Here is a 23,174-nt window from a genome sequence, read left to right on the forward strand (position 1 = left end):
GTAATCCCAGCTACTCGGGAGGCTGAGGCAGGAGAATTGCTTGAACCCGGGAGGTGGAGGTTGCAGTGAGCTGAGATCATGCCGCTGCACTCCAGCCTGGGCCACAAGAGCGAAACTCCATCTCAAAACAAAACAAAACAAAACAAAACAAAAACAAAAAAAAACTCCCCAAAAAACCCAGAGACTCTGTGTGTGTGTGTGTGTGTGTGTGTGTGTGTGTGTGTGCATGTCTGTGTGTGTGTGTGTTGGGGGATGGGAGATCATGTGAGGTACAGGAAATTGGGGTAGTGTGAGGCCTCCAGCCAGGCAGGAAGTCAGTCTGGGGGGATTCCTGTGTCCCCCACATTTCCCTAACGCCTTCCTGGCCCAAGCTGTTTGGGGTCTGAGGTGCAGTACAAGGGGGATTAGGAAGACTGTGATCCAGCCGCTCTCTTTGCCCTGATACCCCGCCCCCACCCCAGGCCCCTCTACTCTCTCAAGAAGGCCTCCAAATCTTCTCTAAGGGTGGGAGGAGTGAGATGGACAAGCAGAAGCATGAGGTCTGCACACCCTCGCCCTGCTCCCTGGCTATCTGTTCTTAAGGCCCAGCTTCCCGTGCTGGACATCACCTGGGGATCTGGTTAAAATGCAGATTCTTATTTCTCAATTGTGGGGCAGGGCCTGAGCTCCTGGATTACTGGCAAGCTCCCTAGAAATGGCACTGCTGCTGGTCCCAGAGCCTCACTGAGCAGCAATGCCCTATGGATTCTGGCCAGGGTCCCAGCCTCCCCTGCTGCCCGAGCTCCAGGTACTGTTTCAGAATTGCGATTAAAAACATGCTTAACCCTTGGCAGGAGCAGGAAGTGGTCTTCCAAATTGAGGCAGCGTTTATTTCCCAAAGTCCAGATATGATGAACTGGAAAAGGATGGAAAGGATCCTTCTCCAGGCGATGGAAAGGATCTGCCAGAAAGAATTAGCCCAGCAGAAAACAGAGGCCCAGAGAAGGGACTGGCTTGTCCCAGGCTGCACAGTCAGCCTGTGGAAGAGGCCTGGGGATGCCTGAGGCCTGAGCTCTCTGCAAGCTTGTCTCATAGCCTGACTTCTGGGTACATGCAGGTGGGGAATGGGGGGTCTGGCGAGCCCTGGGGACAGGGCCAGTGCTGTGGGGATCTGCAGCTGCTATGTGTGGGAGGTGGACGCTGGGATGGCTCTCCGCTGGCAGAGTTAGCTCTCTGGCCCTTTGGCAGCTGCCCTGGCCAGCCTGGGAGGGGTCAGCTGGGGATAGGCAGTAAATATAGATCCAGGGCAGGAAGCCAGGTGGCCCAGCCCTGCACTGACCTCTCATTGGAAGTCTGGGGAGGGCAGATGTCCAGTCCCGGCACCCTCCTCTCCCGGAGTGAGGGACATCTAGCCCAACAGCACCCTAGAATTGCTGGAAGTGATTGGGGGTAGGGGACCAGGGTGAGGGTAAGCAGAAAGCTGGCCAGGAGACCCTGTGCCTGTGTGGCCATGTGCCCTCTCTGGGCCTCTGTTTCCTTCTCTGGTCATCTCTGTCAAAGGAGTTGTCCAGCTTCCTGGTAAGGGGCCCACTGTTCTAAAGGGAATTGGGGGCTCACAAATACAATGGGAGGGGCAAAGTCCCCTTACAGCCCCTCCTCCCACCCCCACAGGTCTTGCTTATTCGAGAGAGGAAGGCGTCTCAGAGCATAATCTCATCTCTTGATCCCTAGCCATGGGGGGTGGCCTCCCACCCTAGGGCTCAGGGTCACACTTCAGCCTGGCTCCCCTTGCCACACAGATGCAGCCCTGTGCCAGGCCTGTGCCACACACACCATGCCCACCGAGTTCAGCCAAGACCCCCGGAACCCCCGCCTCTGGGAAGGGAAATTCAGGTAAGGCAGCCACTCCAACCCAGATACATTTATTGGCAAAACCTACTCCCAGGCATCAAGGGGAAGGGTGCAGCCGAGTGAATAATTTCTGTTTTTCACTTTCCTTGGTCACGTTCAAGGAGCAAGGGGAGGGGGAGACAGGGACATCCCAATCAAGATAAAGATCCCAGCAGCTCCCCTCTGAGGTTGGGCTCTTCACCAACCAAAGCCTTTTCTTGCACTGTCTCCTTTAATCCTTATAACAACCCTGCAAGGTAGGTACCATTATCATCCCCATTTTACAGATGAGAAAACTGAACTGTAGCATAGTGAAGTGGTGAAAGGTGGGTGTCAGCTTTCAGGGGCACCTGGAGAGCCCCCCATGGACTGAGCTAGCCTGGGAGGCATAAATAATGATCCCCTATGTCGGGCTAGAGCCCCATCACACACACATGTTGAGTCTGTGGCCCCAAGGCTGAAGGCTGATGTTTCCTTCTGTTTTTTTTTTTTTTTTTTTTTCTGAGACAAGGTCTTGCTCTGTTGCCCAGGCTGGAGTGCAGTGGTACAATCTTGGCTCACTGCAACCTCTGCCTCCTGGGTTCAGGTGATTCCTTTGCCTCAGCCTCCCGAGTAGCTGGGATTACAGGTGCCTGTCATGACACCCGGCTAATTTTTGTATTTTTAGTAGAAACGGGGTTTCACCATGTTGGCCAGGCTGGTCTGGAACTCCTGACTTCAAACGATCCACCTACCTTGGCTTCCCAAAGTGCTGGGATTATAAACATGAGCCACTGCACCAGTCTACCTCCTCTCTTTTCTACCACTTCCTGATTCTGTTTCCCCCTCTCTCACCACTTCCACGTGTTTCAACTCTTTTTATCTTTTTGTTTTATAAAAAAATAAATTTGCCCATGTTCTGGAGAGCCTGCTGTCTCCTACCCCAATTGGTCAGATCTGGGTTCTCCCCAAGATTCAATCTAGATGGGGTTGGGGATAGTGGGTCTCAAATGAGGGGCCTGGAGCTGTGTGTGAAGCCAAAGTAGGATGAAAACTCTTAGAAAATACACAATTAATAAATTACAAACCCCCTCCCTGTCCCACCTCTACCTTCCCACCCTCCCCAACTCCCTATCCAAATCTAGTATTGACTGTACCTTGCCCCCCACCCCCACCCCAGGGCAGGGCTTGTCTCAGTCCCCTTGGAGTCCACTGACTCCGGGGCCCTCAGTAAATGTGGTGGAATGAATGAATGAGTGAACTCATGAGTGTTTGGAGGGAGGAACCAAACACAGGGGACCTGAGTCCCAGGCCCGATCCCTGGATCATCCTCACCTGTACCTTGCCCTTGCCAGGATGCCTCTCTGTGGGCCCAGAGAAGAGGGTCTCAAGGTAGGGGCTGGGAGCAGAGTGGGGAAGGGAGGAGTCACAGGGGAACGGAAGGTGAACACATGACTGACAGAGGACAGAGCTCAGACCTCGAAGTCAGAAGGCCTGGTTCAAATTCCAGCTGCACGGCCCAGTTCAAATCCCAGCTATGGGACCTTGGGTATGTTCAAAGACAAATGATGACTGCTGTAGAACAGTCCTTGTGGAGTTTACAAAGCCCTATTTTACATGTATCTTTGGTCCTCAGTAACCATCCTGTAATGTGGGTATTATCATCTATATACCCATTTTACAGAAAAGGAAGTATAGGCCGGAAAGGTCAAGGGACTTGCCCAAGGTCACACAGCAAGCACCCCACCCGCCTACCCACCTCCTGCCTTTGCTTCTACCCTTGCCTGAGCTGGGAAGAGGGAGGGCTGAGATCTAAGTCTTCCAGCACAGGGTCCCCAGTGAAAGTGTGGCAACAGAAGGGACTGTGGAGCAAACCCCCTAATGTGGGCCCTGTCGGCCGTCTCCAGCCAGAAAAGCCAGGCTACCCTTTGTGGAAGGTCTCCTGGACACCCCTTCCTTCCCCGCCCACAGCCCTGGGACCTCAGCTGCTGCTCCAGGAGGAGCCTGGAGTCCATGAGGTGCCCATGAACTTCTGCTTTTCCTGGGAAAGTGGGGACGTGGAATGGTGGGGGAGGGTCTAGGGCCTGGGCCCGCCCCTCACACAGGCATCGCCACTTCGTCGTATACATCCCGACCTTCCTCCTCATCAAAGGTTGCCTTGGCATCATCAGCATCCAGCTGGAGGGGAGGGACAGGACAGAGACAGGGTGAGAGACTCGGGGTCCAGAAGAGCCCTCCCCAGGCACGAGAGGCATCTCTGGAGTTAGGAGAGTGTCTGGCTGTCTTGAACCTTGGGCCAGTCCTGTTTTATCACCCCAGCCACTAGGACTGGCCTAAATGAGTAGTTGTCAAAGTGGGAGGCAACGCTGGGGATGTGGACCCTGGCAGGGGAGGGCCTGCAGAGGATAAGCAGGGGACCCCTTCACCAGGGCAGCCCCACAGTGACCTGAGTCACACTGTGGAAAAATCCTATTAGAGGAGTGGCTCTGTCCCAAATGACTTGGAAGACAGCAAGACTTGCTGCTCAGGGGTCCAGCTCACACCCAGCACACCCTGTCTGCCTCTTGACACTCTCCCCAGCCGTACCATCATTCCCCTCCTTTACAGGTGAGCAAAATGAAGGCACAGAGAAACGAGGCCTTGTACTCCAGATCATATACTAGGACACGGCAGGCCAGAACCTGGACACCAGCCCTAGCCCCAGACTTTACCCATGATGCTGTCCTGCCTGCCCTAGTTCTAAGATGCACCTTTACATGCTCCCAGCTCTTGTGCCCCAGGCCCAGGCAGCCACTCACACACTGAAGCTCCAGGTTCCTGAAGATGAGCGGCAGCAGGACGCGCCGCAGCGGCACAGTGAGGATGAGGACGAAGGGCAGGGCCAGGGAGGCCGGCGTGGACTTCACCACCCACAGCACTGCCAGGCAGATGATCTGGATGCCCGTGAACAAGTGCATGCGCCAGGTCTTCACCTGCAGGGGGAGGCTGGGGTCAGTGCCTATCATGCCCCAGCACCCTCCACCACCCCAGGCTGGGCAGCCAGAAAAGGGTCCTGTACCCGCTTGACGTAGGGCACATCTGGGTGGTACTTGGGTGGCTTGAGCAGAAGCAAGATGCGGTCAAAAAGCTGGATGCCGCTGAGCGATGTGACCCCCATGTAGAGGAAGATGCCAAACAGTACAGCCAGGGGGATGCGGGACAGGATGGGCTCCATGAGGATGGACAGGCCTGTGGGGGAGCCGCATACTCTCAGCCCAGGTTGCCCAAGGCCTGGCACCAGTGGGGGTCAGGCCCCTATCTGGGGCTGGGAATAAAACACAGGCACCATATGGAGCCGTTTTTTTTTTCTTTTCTTTTCTTTTCTTTTTTTTTTTTTTTTTGAGACAGGGTCTTGCTCTGTCATCCAGGTCAGAGTACAGTAGTGTGATCTCGGCTCACAACAGACTTGACCTCATTTGGTCTCAAGTGATCCTCCCACCTCAGTGTCCCTAGTTGCTGGGACTACAGACACATACTACCACACCTGGCTCATTTTTTTTTTTTTTTTTAATTTTTAGTAGAGACAAGGTCTCACTATGTTGCCCAGGCTAGTCTTGAACTCCTGGGCTCAAGTGATTGTCCTGCCTTGGCCTCCCAAAGTGTTGGGATCCCACGCCTGGCCTGGAACCATTCCTATGAGTCTTTTTTTTTTTAGACGGAGTCTGGTTCTGTCGCCCAGGCTGGAGTGCAGTGGCGCAATCTCAGCTCACTCCAACCTCCGCCTCCCTGGTTCAAGCAATTCTCCTGCCTCAGCCTCCCAAGTAGCTGGGATTATAAGCGTGCACCACCACGCCTGGCTAATTTTGTAATTTTAGTAGAGACATGGTTTCACCATGTTAGACAGGGTGGTCTCCAACTCCTGACCTCAGGTGACCCACCTGCCTCAGCCTCTGAAAGTGCTGGGATTACAGGCATGAGCCACCACCCCCAGCCTCTATCAGTCCTTTTTATAGGTATTACCCCAATTTTACAGATGAGGAAACAGGCTCAGAGAGGTAAACAACCTGCCTAAGGCCACACAGCTGGCAGGCAGTCAAAGTCCTGCCTGCCTGACTTAAGCCCACTCCCTTAACCTAATGAGGGTCACAGAGGTCAAAGACACACACCTTTCTCCTCACCCTAGTCCACAGTACCATCAACTTTGCCTCCTTTAAGAATTTTCCCTGACCTCTCCATCTGCAACCATGGCACTGCCCGCACTGAAGCCAGCTCGACTCTTGGCTGCTCCAGAACTGAAATCAACCCCAGTGACCCTTCTTTCTTCACCCCCACATCCCTAGACTATGCCTGGAGCACCGCCCCTTGTATCAGTCATGGAGCAGCTGAGCTGGAAGAGAACTTGGGGACATCTGATGAACCCTCCAACTGTGCAGACAGGGAAACTGAGACCCAGAGACAAGGAGGAACACTGGGTTAGCAGCAGGGCAGGGCTAGAACCCACGGTTCACTGGACTTCTGTTGGATAAGTCAGAAGGTGGGGTCTGGTCTGGAGAAGGCCTCGGGAGTGAAGCCCCCTTCCTCCCTGCTCAGACGCCCAGCCCAGTGCCTTGGCCTTTCCTCCAGGATCCCCTCGTGTGAGTAGGGGATGCTGGGGAGATGTGGGGAAGTGGTGCAGGATGGGAGAGGCTGGAGGAGGTGCTGGGTCTGAAGGGGTAGGGGAAGGGGCCGGGGGTGGGGGACAGGAGGATGGTGGAGACCCGACCCAGCTTTCACTCACCCACAAGCACAGAGACCAGGAGTCCACTGATCCGCTGCTCTTTGACCTCCTGGATCTGGGCTGCAGCCCCTGGGGTGCTGGCTTTGCCCATGACAGTGAGAGCGTTGGCATGGGTGACGGAACGCACAGTGGTGGCACTGAGCCAGGGCATCCCAAAGAGGGCAGCCACCCCGCCCATGCCCACTACCAGCAGCAGGTCCAGGTGGAAGCCGGAGCCCTTGACCATCTTGCGCTCGGGTTTGCTGACAATCAGCCTGCGGTAGGGGAAGGCGAGGGGTAAGCAGGGTTCTCCCCTGCCTCCTCCACCTACCCTTCCTTCTCCATATTTGGTGTCCTTGTAGCTCAGTTTTGTCTTCTGTGCCCCTCCCTCTCTGAGTTCCTTGCTCCCCTCCCTCCCGCCCCATCTTGAGAATCCAGACTCTTAAGAGCAGAAATGTCTTCACAACATTCAAGGCTGATTCCCAGGCAATGAAGCTTCAGCTTCAGGGAGCTTTGCTTGTACCCGCCTCTCCAAGATCCAGCACCTAACTTTATAGTTGTCATTTTGCATTTTTTTCTTTTTCTTTCTTTTTGTAGAGTCTTGCTCTGTCACCCAGGCTGGAGTGCAGTGGTGTGATCTTGGCTCACTGCAACCTCCGCCTCCCGGGTTCAAATGATTCTCCTGTTTCAGCCTCCCGAGGTGCTGGGACTACAGGTGCGCACCACCACACCCAGCTAATTTTTGTATTTTTAGTAGAAATGGGGTTTCACTATACTAGCCAGGCTGGTCTCAAACTACTGACTTTGTGATCCCCCTGTCTTGGCCTCCCAAAGTGCTACGATTATAGATGTGAGCCACTTCGCCTAGCGTTTTTTTTTTTTTTAGATGAAGTTTCACTCTCGTTGCCCAAGTTGGAGTGCAATGGTGAGATCTTGGCTCACTGCAACCTCTGCCTCCCGGGTTCAAGCGATTCTCCTGCCTCAGCCTCCCGAGTAGCTGGGATTATAGGCTCATGCCTGGCTAATTTTTTTGTATTTTTAGTAGAAACAGGGTTTCACCGTGTTAGCCAAGCTGGTCGCAAACTCTTGACCTCAGGTGATCCGCCCGCCTCGACTTCCCAAAGTGCTGGGATTACAGGCGTGAGCCACATTTTTTTTTTTCTTAAAAAGAGCTCTCCAAATTATACAACCTCAGGTCCCACAAAACCTGGAACTTCCCCTGGCTTTTCACTATTCCTGCTAGTCGGGAGGGCCACACACCCACAGGGACTAGCTTGCAGTCCTGGGTCTCTTGCCTGCCTGGGAGAATGCCAGGGAAAGGTCCCTGCCCCCCACCCTCCCAGGCCCAGCCCCCACCCTGTCTCTCACGTGGTGATCTGAGACTCCAGGAATATGAGGATGAAGACCAGCAGAGCAGGCAGGGCGGAGGCAAACATCATCCAGATGGGAAAGTGGGAATGCAAGCCCAGTGGGTGGATGATCCAGCCCCGGGCTGAGGAGTTGGACACCTTGAAGCCATCAGGCACTGAGAGTTTCTGCGGGAGGGGGTAGCAGGTAGGAATGCCAAGGGCAGGAGGATGGGGAAGGGTGGGAGCAGGAGGAGCCAGGGTCAGGTCCTGGGGGTCGGGCAGTTAGGTTGGCAGCACTCGGGAACTTACTTATATTGAGCACTTGTTCTGTACCTAATCATTACACTAACCCCTTTACATCCATCTGCTCATTCCCCACTTTATCGATGAGGAAAGAGAATCAGAGAGGTTATGTAGCTTGCCCCACATCACACAGCTATTTGATGGCAGAGCTGGGATTCATGCCTAGATCTGCTTGACTCCAAAGAATACCTATTCCTACTGCTCTGGGTTAAGGAATGAAGGTAGAAACCTGGCTCAGCCCCTTGCTTTGGCCACAGGGGTCCTCTGGGGCTGTGAGAAGCACAAGGGACTCCCAGAGGAGGCATGGTGGGATAGAGGTAGTCCCAGCTGGCTTCAGGTTGGGGAAAGCTATTCTAGGGAAGGGGCATGCTAGGGGGTGGAAATGAGGACCTGGGGGGTATCATGGTCTGAGGGGTGGGAGGAGGGGTCACCTGGGTGTAGGTTTCCTCAATGAAGAAATCCACCAGGACCATGATCAGGATGGAGATGGGGACCCCAAAGTCCCCGATGACCCGACGAATCTGGGGACAGGTGAAAGGACCAGTGGTCAGTGCCCAATCACTCCCCACCTCCTGCCACCCTCCTGCCCTATATTCACCCAGGGGACCTACTCTTCCAGGGGATCCATCAGCATCTAATGCCCTGTCCTGCACCTCAGCTATGTCTGCCTCCTTTCTTTTTCCCTCAGCAGTTCTCAGGCTGGGCATGCCACAAAAGTGGGAGGAACTTCCCCTCAGTGAAACCCTAGGTAAGGATGGGGTCAGGGGAGGTTGGAATTGGGAATGGGAATCTGAAAAAGAAGGGAAGCTAAGGGCACTGGGGAATTTGGAGTGGGGGGCTTTGGGCTGGGATAGGGCAGTGTTGGTAAGGACAGGTGAGGAGGGTGTGCTGACCTTGCCAGGGAAGTAGGAGCTGTTCTTGAACTTTCGCAGCATCACGGCAAAGAAGAAAGTACCAGCCATGAGCACAAGGGAGAGGAGGGCTGTGTTGGGCAGGGGGCCCTGAGGTTTGGGCACCATCAACACATTGTGGTCGTAAGTCTTCTGCAGTGGGTGGTCCTGGAAGATCTGCAACAGAAAACCAAGGCATTCTCTTCCCTCCAAGCCTTGGCTTGGGCTGGAAAGTACCACCAGCTAACTCTACCCAGCACTACCATCCATGCATCCAGTCATCTATTAATTCATCATCCATCCATTTATCCACCCATTCATCATTCATCCATCCATTATTCATTGATCTTCCATTGATTATTCATCCATCCATTCATTATCCATCTACCCATCCATCCACCTACCTATCATCTATCCATCCACCCATTTATCCATCCATTCATCCATGCATCCATCCATCATCCATCTATTCATCCATCCATCCATCTATTCATCCATCCATCCATCTATCTTCTTCCTCAATTGACATGGAAACAGAGGATAAATGGGATTCTACAGCTTGGTTTTCAGGAACGAAGATGCCCAGGTTTGGGCAGGGAGGGCCATGGAAGGCAATGCATGTATGTGTGAGCACACATGCACACCCAGGACCTGGGAGACATGAGAAGGCTAGAGGTCAGGAAACAAGGGTCAGGGAAGTTTCCAACAAGGGGTTAAAAGACCTGGACACAGAAAGACCCTCCATCCGACAGAACCAGGGGACAACACATAGGGCCCACCTTTCTTCCATATAAAATGCAGGTGCAGATGCAAGCAGAGCTTAAGATGACAGGAGGCAAGCCAAGGTGGGTGGGCACTCTATCCACAAGCCCTGCAGCTCTTGAGGACAAGCGCAGGGGAGGGAGTGGGGGACTTCAGAGGCTCCAGAGTCCCCCCTGTTCTCACTGTGCATGCACTTTCACATGCTCAGTGTCACGCCCATACTTACCCATTGCTCACATCATGTGTGGTCATGAACTGGACATGTGCACACAGAGGCACCCTCTCATGCCTCAGCAAGAATGCTTGCCACAGGCAGCAGCAGTGCCAACACATACGTGGTCACAGTCAACACAGCTGCACAGTCCGCAGATGTGTGACTACACAGGCACAGACACATATGTTGCCGCAGTCATATGCACAGTCACATGGTTGTGTACACAGGTGAAAGCAAAGCCACACAAATGCTGCACAGACACATGTGCGAGGACACAATGGCTCAGTCTTTTTTTTTTTTTTTTTTTTTGAGACAGAGTTTTGCTCTGTTGCCCAGGCTGGAGTGCAGTGGCCCAATTTCGGCTCGCTGCAACGTCCACCTCCCGGGTTCAAGCGATTCTCCTGCCTCAGCCTCCCGAGTAGCTGGGATTACAGGTGCATGCCACCACACCTGGCTGATTTTTTTTTTTTTTTTTGAGACGGAGTCTCGCTCTGTCGCCCAGGCTGGAGTGCAGTGGCGCGATCTCGGCTCACTGCAAGCTCCGCCTCCCGGGTTCACGCCATTCTCCTGCCTCAGCCTCCCGAGTAGCTGGGACTACAGGCGCCTGCCCCTGCGCCCGGCTAATTTTTTCTATTTTTAGTAGAGACGGGGTTTCACCATGGTCTCGATCTCCTGACCTTGTGATCCGCCCACCTCGGCCTCCCAAAGTGCTGGGATTACAGGCGTGAGCCACCACGCCCGGCCGATTTTTGTATTTTTAATAGAGATGGGGTTTCACTATGTTGGCCAGGCTGGTCTCAAACTCCTGCCCTCGGGTGATCCACCCACCTCAGCCTCCCAAAGTTCTGGGATTATAGGCGTGAACCCTCGCGCCCGGTCAGGGTCTCGGTCTTATACACAACCTCCCGTGTGCATTAATATCCCCATAGGCCCCCACCTTGATCAGCTTGGAGAAGGTCTCATAGATGAAGATGAGGGAGATGAGGAAGGAGAAGATCTCCTGGGTATAGCGGGAGATGAAGCGGACCAGGAAGCTACCCTCGAAGGCCACCACCAGCACCACCAGCAGGATGAGCCAGAAGCCGATCCACACACGGCCCACGATGTACTCTAGACCGTTGCTCTCACAGAACTGCAGGGTGGTCAGAAGAATTCGGTCAGACAAAGAGGGCCTTGGGGCAAGGCACCGTGCATCAGGCAGGTGGGGCGGGGGACATGACAGGGTCAGGTCAGTGGGGCAAGGACAGAGCTACCGAGAAGAAGGCTTCTTCAAACACCAGCAGGGGTCCTGAGAAGCCAACCACAAGCAGGGGCTGAGCCCCCAGGAGGGCGAAGAGAATGCCCTGCACTGCCGTGGAGATCAGCAGCTCCGACACTCCCATCTGGTTCCCGGTCTTTTCTCCTGTGGGTAGAGGTCACAGTGGGCTCAAGGTCAGAAGATCATTTCCAGGGGCCCATAGAGCAAGTCATGGGCAGGCTGATGCAGGGGTCTGGAGGGTCAGAAAGAGTCAGAAGTTGGGGCTAAGACAGAGGCCAGAGGATCAGAGGCGAGAGTTAGGGAGACAGGTATTGGCACTGACCCAGGAGGCCACCGAATGTGATGGCGGGTGACAGGGCAGCAAAGTAGATGAAGATGACGGCAGCCAGGACCTGGGGGCTGAACGCATCTGTGATGTCACTCAGGTAATAGGGGTAGCGGCGCCGGATGTCACGCGCCAGGCCCCCGAAAAGCTGGCCTGTCTGCTGCAGAGGATCGTCTGGGCCCCCGGGGCCCCCTAGGCCCCCATTTAAGTCTGTGGTGGAGGATAAGAGCATGGTCAGAAGGAGCAGCTGGAGGAGGTGAGGGGAAAGGGGACTGGAGGGTGTAGGGGAGATTGTCTGATGGGAATGGGGTGGCCAAGAAGGCTGGGAAATGTGGGCATAGGGAGCAGTGAGAGGGGACATGTGATGGGAGACAGAGGCTACGCTGAGGTGTCTGGGAGTCGATGGGGGCACAAAAAGCCTCGGCTGGGAAGGGCAGGTACCTAGGCCCTTGTAGAAGCTGGAGTCTGGCTTGGCAGGGCTGGGCTGGTAGCGTCTTCGAAGCAGCTCCCTCTGCACAGGTACCAGACTGAGCAGTGCCTGCTCGGAGGGGGCATCAGTGGGAGGCAGCACTAGGCTGCAGTCCAGGAAGTCCTTCAGGGAGCGCAGCAGCTCCTCTCGGCTCTGAGCCATGTAGGCATGTATACGGAACACCTAGGGGTAGGAGACAGGGTCAGGGCTGTCTGGACCTGCGGAGGGAAAGGACCCAGGAGTCTGAAGTCAGGGCCTCCAGGGACCAGAACCCCCTCAGGCAGCAGCTCCTATTGCCAGGAACTGCTTTTCCTGCCCACTCCCACCCCTTCTCTCTACTAAGAAAGGGCTCTGGGGAGACAGACATGGGCCCCGGGTGGGGAAAGGAGAAGGAACTAAAGCTAACCTGGTGGGTTAAGCAGACTAGACAAAACTAGAGCTAACTAAGCCCGACCAAGCCAGACCTGACCAGGTGGAACCAGGTCAGAGCGGGCTGGACTAGACTAAGCCAGGCCAAAGCCAACCAGATGAGACCAGGCCAGAGCAGGCAGAGCTGGGCCAGACGGCACACACCCGACTGCCCCCGTCAGGTAGCACAGCAGCAGCTGGATTAGGCTGAATGGGTCAAACCAGTGAACCTAAAGTAACCCAGGCCAGGTTGGAGAGTGGGCCTCAGCCACCACCCAGCTCCCAAGCTCCTCCAGCCCAGCCCTCTCCAGCCCTTCCTCACCCTCTCTGACATGAGGGTGGCAGCGGCCCGGCCGAGCTGCGTGCAATCCATGTGGAGGTCGTCAGGTCCCAGCAATACAAAGAGGAAGCGCACAGGCACGGGCTGCTCCACTGCCTCCAGCTCCGCTGCCTCCTGCAGCCTCACGAAGCCCAGCACTGGCTGCTTCAGGAAGGCGGCTCGGCCTGTTAGGGGACCAGAAGATCAGGCCAGGCCGAGGAGCCCAGGGTGGGTGTGCTGAAGAGGTGGGGCTGCGGGGATCCAGGCTGAGGGAAAGACAGGCTGAACCAGGACACAAGGGGTGTGGAGGGCTGAGGGTAGAGACGCCTGTTCTTACCTACTAGCACCAGCGTGGCCTCTGAATCCGGGGGAATCTTTTCCAGAATTCCAGATGGTGAGTGTCCTTCTGTGCCCCCATCTCCCTGTGGGAAGGAGGGTGGTGACAGGAGTCCTCGGGCCACTCTGACCGGAGAGACCTGAGCATCCACCCTTTCCTCCCCTTCCCATTCTCACTTCCCACCATGTTCAGGTTGGGGGCTTCCCAACTCTCCTGGCACACCCCGGTTGCAGGAGTGCTTCTGGTCCCCTGCTTTTGGTGGGTTTTTCAGGACCCCTGCTGGCGTTTGAGGAAGCTCTCTCCGTGCCCCACCCTGGCCCTGACCATGTGACTGACGCACCTGCTCACAGAAGAGCTGTGTCTCCAGTGAGGAGTGTTGAGAGAGCAGAGGCTCCCCAGAGCGCGTCAGGACCGCAGGCTTCACACCCCCCAGGGCCTCCAGCTCTCCGGCATGGCTGCAGGGCGTACAGGGGACACGGGCTGAGTAAGCTGTTCAGGCCGAGCTATCAGTGGTGGGAGGGATCAAGGGCCAACATCAAGGGACTGGGGTAGACATCAAGGGTAGACATCTGGGACTTCTCAGACCAGACCAGAGAGACCCTGGGATGGAAGGAGAATCAGAGCCTCCTCTTCAAGTACCTTGTAGATGTAAGTGGGTGGCCTCTGGAATGACGAGGCAGGATCAAAAGAGTGGCTAGAGAAAAGGGCCTTGCAGGTCTGCCCTCCTGGGGACCAGCAGTCCCCAACTCTGAGCATAGGACACGGCCACCCCTTTCAAGGTGTCAGAGATGGGAGCCATAGTGGAGGAAAGTGAGCCCTTGCCTGGTGAGGGTAGGGCCACCTGGATCCCTGGGGAGAACTTGGGGCAAGTGGGCTGGGGGAAGTGGGCCTGCTGAATATGGAATCTAGGCCCTGGCAGGCAGGGGCACCTGTGTTTGAGCAGCAGGACCCGGAGCAGCTCCTCTCGGTCCTGAGGCCGGATCTGGTCCTCAAAGATAAACCTGTCTAGCAGTTGATTGGCCACTCCAGCCAGGGAGGTCTCTTGCAGGTCCAGTAGGACAGTACCTGGAGGCAGTGGAGGAGTGAGCTGGGAGGCTGGGCCATAGCCCCACACAACAAGTCTCACCTGCAGGGGGCCCAGAAGGACCCAGGAGGCTCACCCTTGGTGAAGACTTTGCGCAACTGTAGAAGGCTCCAGAAGGTGAGGTGAGAGAGGTGCGGGCGGCCCCAGGCCCCGTTCTCCCCCAGGTTCTCCTCCAGTCGCACCCAGCGCGCCGCCTCCATCCATCTCAGTTCCTGGTTCTTTTCATCCATCACCAGCTCCTGTAGCTCCACATAGACCTGTGGCCCCATGTGCCTGAGTTAGTCCGTCAGGCATAGTCCAGGGCATAGTGGGTGCTCAGCCGCTCTCGAGAGAGGCTTGTGCTTGTGAGGCTTGGATCCCTGTGCTCAAGGGTCCGTAGATATGGCTTACACCATTCCCCTATCTCCCAACTTTCTGGCCAGGCTCTCACCCCATTTCAGAAGGCATTTGGAGAACCCTGACCCAAAGGGATGCTGGAGACGCCACTGGGGAGGGAAAGGAGTGGGAAGCGGAGGCCTGGCAGGCTGAGGCTAAAGGGGACTTTGGAGTCATTGGGTCAGTCTCCAGCCTCTAAGATTGTTCGTGGTTGTGCCTCAACATGTCCTTGGGGCCAGGTGGTTGCTCCAAGGGCCATAGCTGAGGGCCGGCCCAAATTCCTAACCAGCTAGACAATTGGGTGCTCAGTGGAGACCTGAGGGGCCTGGGCAGAGGAGAGCAAGTCTTTAATTCTGTGCTTCCCCAGTGAGGCCTGACAGCCCAGTCAGGGCCTGAGGGCCTGGGGACTCAGCCCTTGTCAATCAGGTTATCCCAGCCCAGGGTGCTCCTGGAAGGGGGCCCAGGCCTCCCTGTCAGTGGGGCATCCCTCCCACCTATTTCCTGGGACCATCACTCCTCTATCGGCTGCAGGGTCTCCCCTAGTCTGAAGCTGCCTCTATCCCCTTGCTCCTCTCTTCCCGGGTCAAATGGTGGACCCCAAAGGCAGCATGGGAGAGAACGGGGGAGGCTGGGGTCCTCACCTCGTGGGTACCCGGGCGCGATGTGGTGTGGTAGTCTGTGGCTGTCGCCTCGGTGTCGTGAGCTGAAAACCGGAGGTCGGTTAGTATCGACCTGCCGTCCCCCACCTGAGGCTCTTCACGATCCACCGTGAGCCTCAGAGACCCAGGCATGGGCGGATGCCCCCTCCTTCCCAATGCCCCTGGGCTGGGCCTCTGGTGCCCCATCCCACACTGGCCACTCAGCAGAATGGGGCTCCCCACACCTGTGCTGGGCCTAGCCTTAGGGTCCCCATCTGAGCCTTGTCGAGGACCCCTGGGACTCAGCCAGGAAGGCCTAGCCCCTCCACAGTGATGAAGTGAAGGGACCTTTCCAAGGTGACTGCAGAGCCCTGAGTGGCAATTTTCAGGATCCTCCTAGGACCTCCTCCCTCCCCTTCCACCTCTGAGGCCAGTCTCTTTTCCCACCTGCCTCAGTGAGCCCATCAGCATCAGTGCAGTGTCTCACTGAGCTCAGGCACCAGGGTGGGTCAGCCCCTTATATTCCCGCCCCTCCCACCCCCAGCCCTCATTTCCCAGAGGGGCCTCTTAACTTTAATCCCAATCTCCAGCACTTAAGTCCTGTTGACAGTAAACAGGCCCTGCTTGGGTCTCCCCACCTAAAACCTTGGACAGACCAGGGAAGGCAGGGTGGTTCCTGGTGTCTTTCCACCCAGGAGGGTCCCCACAAGACCCTCATTTCTCAGGACCTCTTTCCCCAAGAACAAACCCAGTTTCTTGCCTGGAATCTGGCATTGGATGGGCACAGATGGCATGTGGGCTCACGCCCTTGTCCTAAACGGGCTGCCCGCCCTTCTCACATTGCAGGAGCACTGGATGGGTGACTGCCCCTGCTCTCCCAGTCACCTCCTGTGATCATTTCAAACAAAACTCTGTTTATCCTTCAATCAGCCAGAATTGAGGGGAGAATGGCCCATGGGGCTTGGAAGGAGGACTGTGGAGAAGGGGAGAGGACAAGTGCCCCTCCTGTCCCTGTCTAGGGCTCCCAGCAGAGGGAGAGAGAGGGGCTTACCTGCTGGTTCCTCCACCTGGGGCTTGAGGACGCCTGGGTCTTCATATTCCTCCAGCTCCAGATTCTCCTCCAACACGTCTTCATAATCATCCTGTGGGAAGTGGCTATTGAGGCTGGGCTGTGAGGGGCTCTTCCACCCCCAACGAAAATAGGAGTCTAGGGCCGGGGTCCCCAGAGCCTCCAGGTGGGAGCGCTGCTGATGCCAGGGAACACCCACCTGCAGCTCCTCCATGGCGTGGTCCTGAGTGTCCAGTTGTCCACAGTGATCCGAGCCCCCAGCATAACCCGCACCGCGGGTCCCTGCAGCAGAGGGCACAGGCTGAGTGGGGCACAGGGCATCCCAGGATCTCCTGGTCTTCCTCCAGAGGAGGCCACATGTCGGTGGAGGGGATCCACGTGTTGGAGGTGGTAGGGTCAGAGGAAGGAAGTGTGGAGGGAACGGGTGAACGAGCTGGATTTACAGGTGTGAGGGTAGGTGAGCAGGGGCCAGGAGAGAGGGGCAGTGCAGGGAAGAGGTAAGTCTGGCTGGCACCAGTGAACGATGTTTGGGGAAGATGGGCAGGTGACCCTCAGGTCCATCTCCCTCCTTCATTCTCTAGTCTTCACGTGGCTTCTTTTCTTACCCATCCCTGGGACTCAGCCAATGCCAGGGGACATGCCGGTCCCTTCTTCAGGGGGCTTAGCTCCCCTGAGGGGCTCTAAACACATGCTCTTCTCTCAGAAATAGCTGCTGCTCACTGGGCATGGGCTGCAGCATCCTTGGGAGTGGTCCGCAGGTCTGGACGATGTGGTCCTGCTTCTTTCCCTGACCCTATCTTGCACTCCGTCTCTCTTGCTCTCTCCCCACCTAGCCTATTGGCCTCCTGTGGTTCCTAGAACTCACTAAGCCCTTTCCTGTCCCAGGGCCTTTGCACATCCAGCTGTCCATATCCCGGACACCCTCCCCACAACACTTCAGCCCTTCTCACATCTCAGCTCAAATGTCTCCTCTTCAGAGGCCCTCCCTGACCACCACCTTGACCCAATCTGTCACTCTGTCACCTTTTTTTTTTTTTTTTGAGACAGAGTCTTGCTCTGTTGCTCAGGCTGGAATGCACTGGCGTGATCTTGGCTCACTGCAAGCTCTGCCTCCTGGGTTCATGCCTTTCTCCTGCCTCAGCCTCCCAAGTAGCTGGGGCTACAGGCACCCGCCACCATGCCCGGTTAATTTTTTTGTATTTTTAGTAGAGATGGGGTTTCACCATGTTAGCCAGGATGGTCTTGATCTCCTGACCTCGTGATCAGCCCGCCTCGGCCTCCCAAAGTGCTGGGATTACAGGTGTGAGCCACGGCGTCTGGCCCCCAATCTGTCATCTTCTGGTTTCTTTTCCTTCCTTCCTTCCTTCCTTCCTTCCTTCCTTCCTTCCTTCCTTCCTTCCTTCCTTCCTTCCTTCCTTCCTTCCTTCCTTCCTTCTTTCCTTCCTCCCTCCCTCCCTCCCTCCTTCCTTTCTCTCTGTCTCTCTCTCTTTTCTTTTTTGAGACAGAGTCTCACTGTCACCCAGGCTTAGAGTGCAGTGCTATGATCATAGTTCACTGCAACCTTAAACTCCTGGGCCCAGGGGATCCTCCTGACTCCGCCTCCCGAGTAACTGGAATTATAGGCATGCCACAGTGCCCAGCTAATTAAAAAAAAAAAAATTGTGTGTAAAACAGGGTCTCACTATCTCAGTCTGGGCTGCTGATTTCTTTCCTCTTTTTTCTTTTTTTGAGAGCGGGTCTCCCCCTGTTACCCAGGCTGGAATTCAGTGGCATGATTATAGCTCACAGCAGCCTCAAACTCCTGGACTTAAGTGATCCTCCCACCTCAGTCACCAGAGTAGCTGGGACCACAGGCACACACCACCATCCTGACTAATTTTTAAATGGTTTATTGGTTGGGCGTGGTGGCTCACACCTGTAATCCTAACATTTTGGGAGGCTGAGGTGGGCAGATTGCTTGAGCTCAGGAGTCTGAGACCAATTGGGCAACATAGTGAAACCATGTGTCTACAAATATACAAAAATTAGCTGAGTGTGGTGATGCATACCTGTACTCCCAGCTACTTGAGAGGCTGAGGTGGGAGGATTGCCTAAGCCTGGGAGGCAGAGGTTGCAGTGAGCCGAGATGGCACTACTGCACTCCAGCCTAGATGACAGAGTGAGAGTCTCTCAGAAGAAAAACAAAACAAAACAAAACAAAACAAAACAAAACAAAAAAACCAATGCATGGTTTCTTGATTGATTTGTGTTCATAGCGTCTGACAATGCTTTTGGAAGGGAAGCCACCTGAGTGCAAAGACCCTGTATGTCTCAATCCCTACAAAATTCCCTGCTCCTAGCAGAGTGGCTGTCACATAGTAGGTGCTCAATAAACATTTATCGAATGCCCGTAAGAATGGCTCCCTATTGCAGGGTTGGGGCTCTGGGACTGGGGAGCCAGGATGACTAGGTCCCAGGCAAGAGGCCTCCGAGCTCGGGGTCTCAGTTTTCTCAGTTGTGTCCCTAGCAGAGAGAAAGGTGTGCCCTCCCCAGGAATGTGAGGGCAGGTCCAAGGGGAAGACAGGGGGCACCTAAGGTGGCCCCAGACTGGGTGTGGAGGGGACTCCTTTCCCCCCTCACCCACTACAGCACAAGGCATTGCAGTGACAGGGAATTGGGTCAGTTCAACAAAGTTTCCCAGTCCGTGCCTGGCATTGTGCTGAGCACTGGGGGCTGGTGGGAGGGAGTGCTGAGCACTGGGGGCTGGTGGGAGGGAGTGCTGAGCACTGGAGGCTGGTGGGAGGGTGTGCTGAGCACTGGGGGCTGGTGGGAGGGAGTGCTGAGCACTGGGGGCTGGTGGGAGGGTGTGCTGAGCACTGGGGGCTGGTGGGAGGGAGTGCTGAGCACTGGGGGCTGGTGGGAGGGTGTGCTGAGCACTGGGGGCTGGTGGGAGGGAGTGCTGAGCACTGGGGGCTGGTGGGAGGGTGTGCTGAGCACTGGGGGCTGGTGGGAGGGAGTGCTGAGCACTGGGGGCTGGTGGGAGGGAGTGCTGAGCACTGGGGGCTGGTGGGAGGGAGTGCTGAGCACTGGGGGCTGGTGGGAGGGAGTGCTGAGCACTGGGGGCTGGTGGGAGGGAGTGCTGAGCACTGGGGGCTGGTGGGAGGGAGTGCTGAGCACTGGAGGCTGGTGGGAGGGAGTGCTGAGCTGAACAAGGCCTATCCCTACGCTGGGGAAGCTCCTAGCCCTGATAAGGAGGCAAACGGGAACACAGGGCAGCCTCAGTGCTTCTGAGGTGATGTGGACCCCAGGGGCCGAATGTGCTGAGTGCCAAGGATCTGTATGGCAGGAGGAAGAGCAGGATGCATTTGCGGCACCCGGTGGGTGGAGTCACTGGAGGAGGGGTCACTGGTGTGGCCTAAAAGCACAAGTGAGGTTTGAAGGTCTGGGAGCCCAGGTGTGGGGCATGGCTGGATGGAGCTGCACAGATGGGCTGAGCAAGGTGGGAAAATGCCACGTGAGGGCATGGGGTAGGGAGCCTGGCCAACATGGTGAACCCCGTCTCTACTGAAAACACAAAAATTAGCCAGGCGTGGTGGCACGTGCCTGTAGTCCCAGCTACTTGGGAGGCTGAGGCAGGAGAATCCCTTGAACCAGGGAGGCAGAGGTTGCAGTGAGCTGAGATCGTGACTCCGTCTCAAAGAAATAAAAGGGAAAAGAAGGAAAGGAATGTGCAGAGACCCTTCTTTCTGAGGAATGGGTGACCCTGCAGTCTTGGGGCTAGGGAGGGGATTACTGGGTCTCACCAGACTGGAGAACAGGAGAGGCCCCTGCCTTGGCAGGTGGGGCAAGTGACAGGGTGCAGGGGAGGGGTCCTGGACCTGAGGATGGGGTAGTCCCTATTGCAGGGCTTGGCTTTGCTCCTGAGGACCCTGATCACCCACCTCTTCTCTCTCTCTCTTTTTCCTCCTCCCTCTCTGCTTCTCCCGAAGTTCCTCTCTCTTTCTCTTCCATCTTTATTCACTTTCTTCCTTCTCTGGACTTGCCCATGTACCTTCTTAGACCTCAGATCCCGAGTGGTCTCCAGGGTGTCTAATCCTTAGGTACTAAAAGTCCCGCCCGTGGGGCTGAGACTGTGGCCTTGGTTGCCCATCTGAGGAGTGGAACGGTCAGAGGGGCCCTCAGAGCTGGAGAATCCAGAGGTCCAGGCTGCCTCTCTTCCACTGACTGACTGAAGGGCCTTGGGCAGCTTCTAGCCTGTAGGCCTCAGTCACCCCATCTGTACAATGGGAGTGCCTTCCTGCCAGGGTTTTGAGACATCAGTGAGAAAGAAGAGGGGGGAAAAGGGGGTGCCTTGAGCTCAGCTGGAGACTTATAGGGCGCGCCCATGACCCGGATTGCCACCTGCCAGCCCGGCCAACCCCCAGCTGCAGGCCTTGTGCTGCCTAGCACTGATAAGGGCCTGGACCCAGATCGCTGCTCCAAGTTTGGAAGTGTACCAAACACCTGGCCAGCTAGCTAGCTGGCCACGGCCAGGCCAGATAAGGGTGAGCGCGACATCTGAACCTAGAAGGTATAGCACAGCTGGGAAGACACAGTGGGGAAGGGGGTTGACCAGATGACAGGGACAGCTTTCTTTTTTTTTTTTTTTTTTTTTTTGAGACAGAGTCTTGCTCTGTCGCCCAGGCTGGAGCGCAGTGGCCGGATCTCGGCTCACTGCAAGCTCCGCCTCCCGGGTTTACGCCATTCTCCTGCCTCAGCCTCCCGAGTAGCTGGGACTACAGGCGCCCGCCACTTCGCCCGGCTAGTTTTTTGTATTTTTTAGTAGAGACGGGGTTTCACTGTGTTAGCCAGGATGGTCTCGATCTCCTGACCTCGTGATCCGCCCGTCTCGGCCTCCCAAAGTGCTGGGATTACAGGGTTGAGCCACCGCGCCCGGCCCAGGGACAGCTTTCTAGTGGTGTGGCACCACGTTTGTGTAATCAGCCCGAACTGCACAAAGAACCTTAATGCCTTAACTCTTAGAATCCCCAAAGCACTCGTGAAGTGGTTTGGAGATTCTAAGAGGAAGAAGAGTAATGTCATTAGTCCATTCTACAGATGTGAAACCTGAGGTTCAGAGACATTTACCTGCTTCAGCCACCCAGCAGGTAGGTATCAGAGGCAGGTTACAGCCTGGACTACCTGACTCCAGCCACATCCCTAAGCACTATGCTGAGTTGCCTCCAACAAAACAGCTGTTAGCTGGTTTAGAGTTAGTGGTTAAGGTCACGGACTCTGCAGTCGGACTGCCTGGGTTCAAAGCCCAGCCCTGCCGTTTACTAACTGCAAGTGACTTCAACTCTCTGTGCCTCAGTTTTCTCATGAGTAAAATGGGAGGGATAATAATGATGCCCACCTCATAGACCTGTTGTAAGCATTAAGGAAGTTTACATCTGTAAGGGGCTTAGAATAGTGCCTAGCATATAAGGAGCTCTATGAAAATGTTTGCTGTCATTATCCCTGCTGCTGGGGTTATAGTCAGACTTGCCATCTTCATTTCCCCTCTGATTTGCCCTCAGTTCCCATGGAATTAGCCTGAGCTAAGCGTTTTGAGATTCTCATGTGGTAGGAGGCTCTGCAGTTCCCTCCAATACTGACCACACTGGGCATGGAGCCAGGTGCCCCAGGTGGACCCCTGGAAGTGTCCCAAAGGGGAGACTGTGTCATCTGACATCCTGCCTCCTAGGTGGGAGATGGGGTGGCCTGAGGACCCCTATTAGGAAGGAAGGAGTCTGAGGTGGACGAGATCTGAGCCTGTGGGATCCAACAAGCTGACAAGGGCCCATACCTGGAGGGCATCAGATACCCCCCGCAACACACACGCCAGAGCCATACACACCACTGCTGCCATTGACCACCTGCCACCCTCCTCTTTTCAGGTTCCCTTAGGGGCAACATGCACCTGGTAACATTCTCACCTTACCCACCTGCATCCCCTTGGAGGTCAGGAGCCTCGCCCACCTGGGCATAGATTCAGGCTGGGCACCTGCAGAAACCCTCAGGGCAGGCACCAAAGGACCATCCCCAGCCCCTCCCTGCCCTGCCCACCTGCTCACGAGCCTCAGGGTCCCTCGGTGAAGTCCTGCAGCCGCTGGTGCCCTCTGCGACCAGCCACGTTCCCACTTGTTCTGACAGCACCAGCACCCCAGGGGCAGCTCGCAAACCCCTGACTCATGCCCCCGCCTCCTAATCTGCCCGCCCCACTGGCCCTGGGTGCCCCTTCCCACCCCCCGCCCTGCTCCCGCTGGGTGCCCAGTAAACAGAGTTATCTCTTACCCACATCTGGACAGCTGTGAGTCTGGCCCACCCCACCCGCCTGGCCAGTCCCCAAGGCCTCCTGGGGCCCTCCTGGTCCCCAGGGTTCTCTTGGCTCTTCCTTTGTGGACGAAGGTTTGATCGCTGTGTCCTCAGGGCTCCCAGTGCCCTGGCAGGAAGGCACCAGCCTCCAGAGGTCCCTGTCCTGCCTCTGTCCATCCTCCACTCTGGCCAGGCCCTTCTGCTTTGGCCCCAAGGTGCAGGGGCGCCTGTTCCTCTCGCCTCTCTTGGTATCCACGCTAGGACTCACTCCTCCTCTGCAGTCTTCTCCTCAAGGACCTGCTCAGCACTCACGGGGCACGGGCAGCCCCCTCCCCTCCTTGATCCAGACTAGGATGCCCCAGCCACATTCTCCCCAAGACCCTGGCTGGCTCTAAAGAGCTGGCTCCTGGACACTAAGACACTGACATTCAGTCAACCTGAAACAACGTCAGCTCAACAAAACAACCATCCCCACA

General features: G+C 56.0%; 1 protein-coding gene across 1 annotated transcript; it reads right to left on the reverse strand.

Moving 5' to 3' along the window:
• Window positions 1–1,885: 1,885 nt before the first annotated feature.
• LOC105469100 (solute carrier family 4 member 1 (Diego blood group)) lies at window positions 1,886–22,560 on the reverse strand. Its single transcript, XM_011719699.2, has 20 exons — window positions 22,450–22,560; window positions 16,583–16,665; window positions 16,366–16,456; window positions 15,318–15,379; window positions 14,378–14,558; window positions 14,147–14,282; window positions 13,558–13,672; window positions 13,218–13,302; window positions 12,884–13,065; window positions 12,126–12,336; window positions 11,682–11,894; window positions 11,355–11,503; window positions 11,039–11,233; window positions 9,129–9,302; window positions 8,667–8,756; window positions 7,952–8,118; window positions 6,605–6,858; window positions 4,907–5,076; window positions 4,647–4,820; window positions 1,886–4,026 (listed from the first exon to the last, which is right to left on the reverse strand). The coding sequence occupies exons 2-20, from the start codon at window positions 16,595–16,597 to the stop codon at window positions 3,946–3,948; spliced, it is 2,745 nt and encodes a 914-aa protein (XP_011718001.2). The 5' UTR covers window positions 16,598–16,665; window positions 22,450–22,560; the 3' UTR covers window positions 1,886–3,945.
• Between the last annotated feature and the right edge of the window lie 614 nt (window positions 22,561–23,174).

This window comes from Macaca nemestrina, chromosome 17 (assembly GCF_043159975.1).
Source record: "Macaca nemestrina isolate mMacNem1 chromosome 17, mMacNem.hap1, whole genome shotgun sequence".
Taxonomy (NCBI): Eukaryota; Metazoa; Chordata; class Mammalia; order Primates; family Cercopithecidae; genus Macaca; species Macaca nemestrina.

Bases quoted from the DNA above. Each gene is read 5' to 3' on its own strand.
- LOC105469100 (XM_011719699.2), bottom strand. The intron at 15,380-16,365 runs GTAAGCCCCTCT...TCCGGTTTTCAG, and splicing joins CCAGGTGGAGGAACCAGCAG to CTCACGACACCGAGGCGACA. The intron at 12,337-12,883 runs GTGAGGAAGGGC...TCCTACCCCTAG, and splicing joins CCACCCTCATGTCAGAGAGG to GTGTTCCGTATACATGCCTA.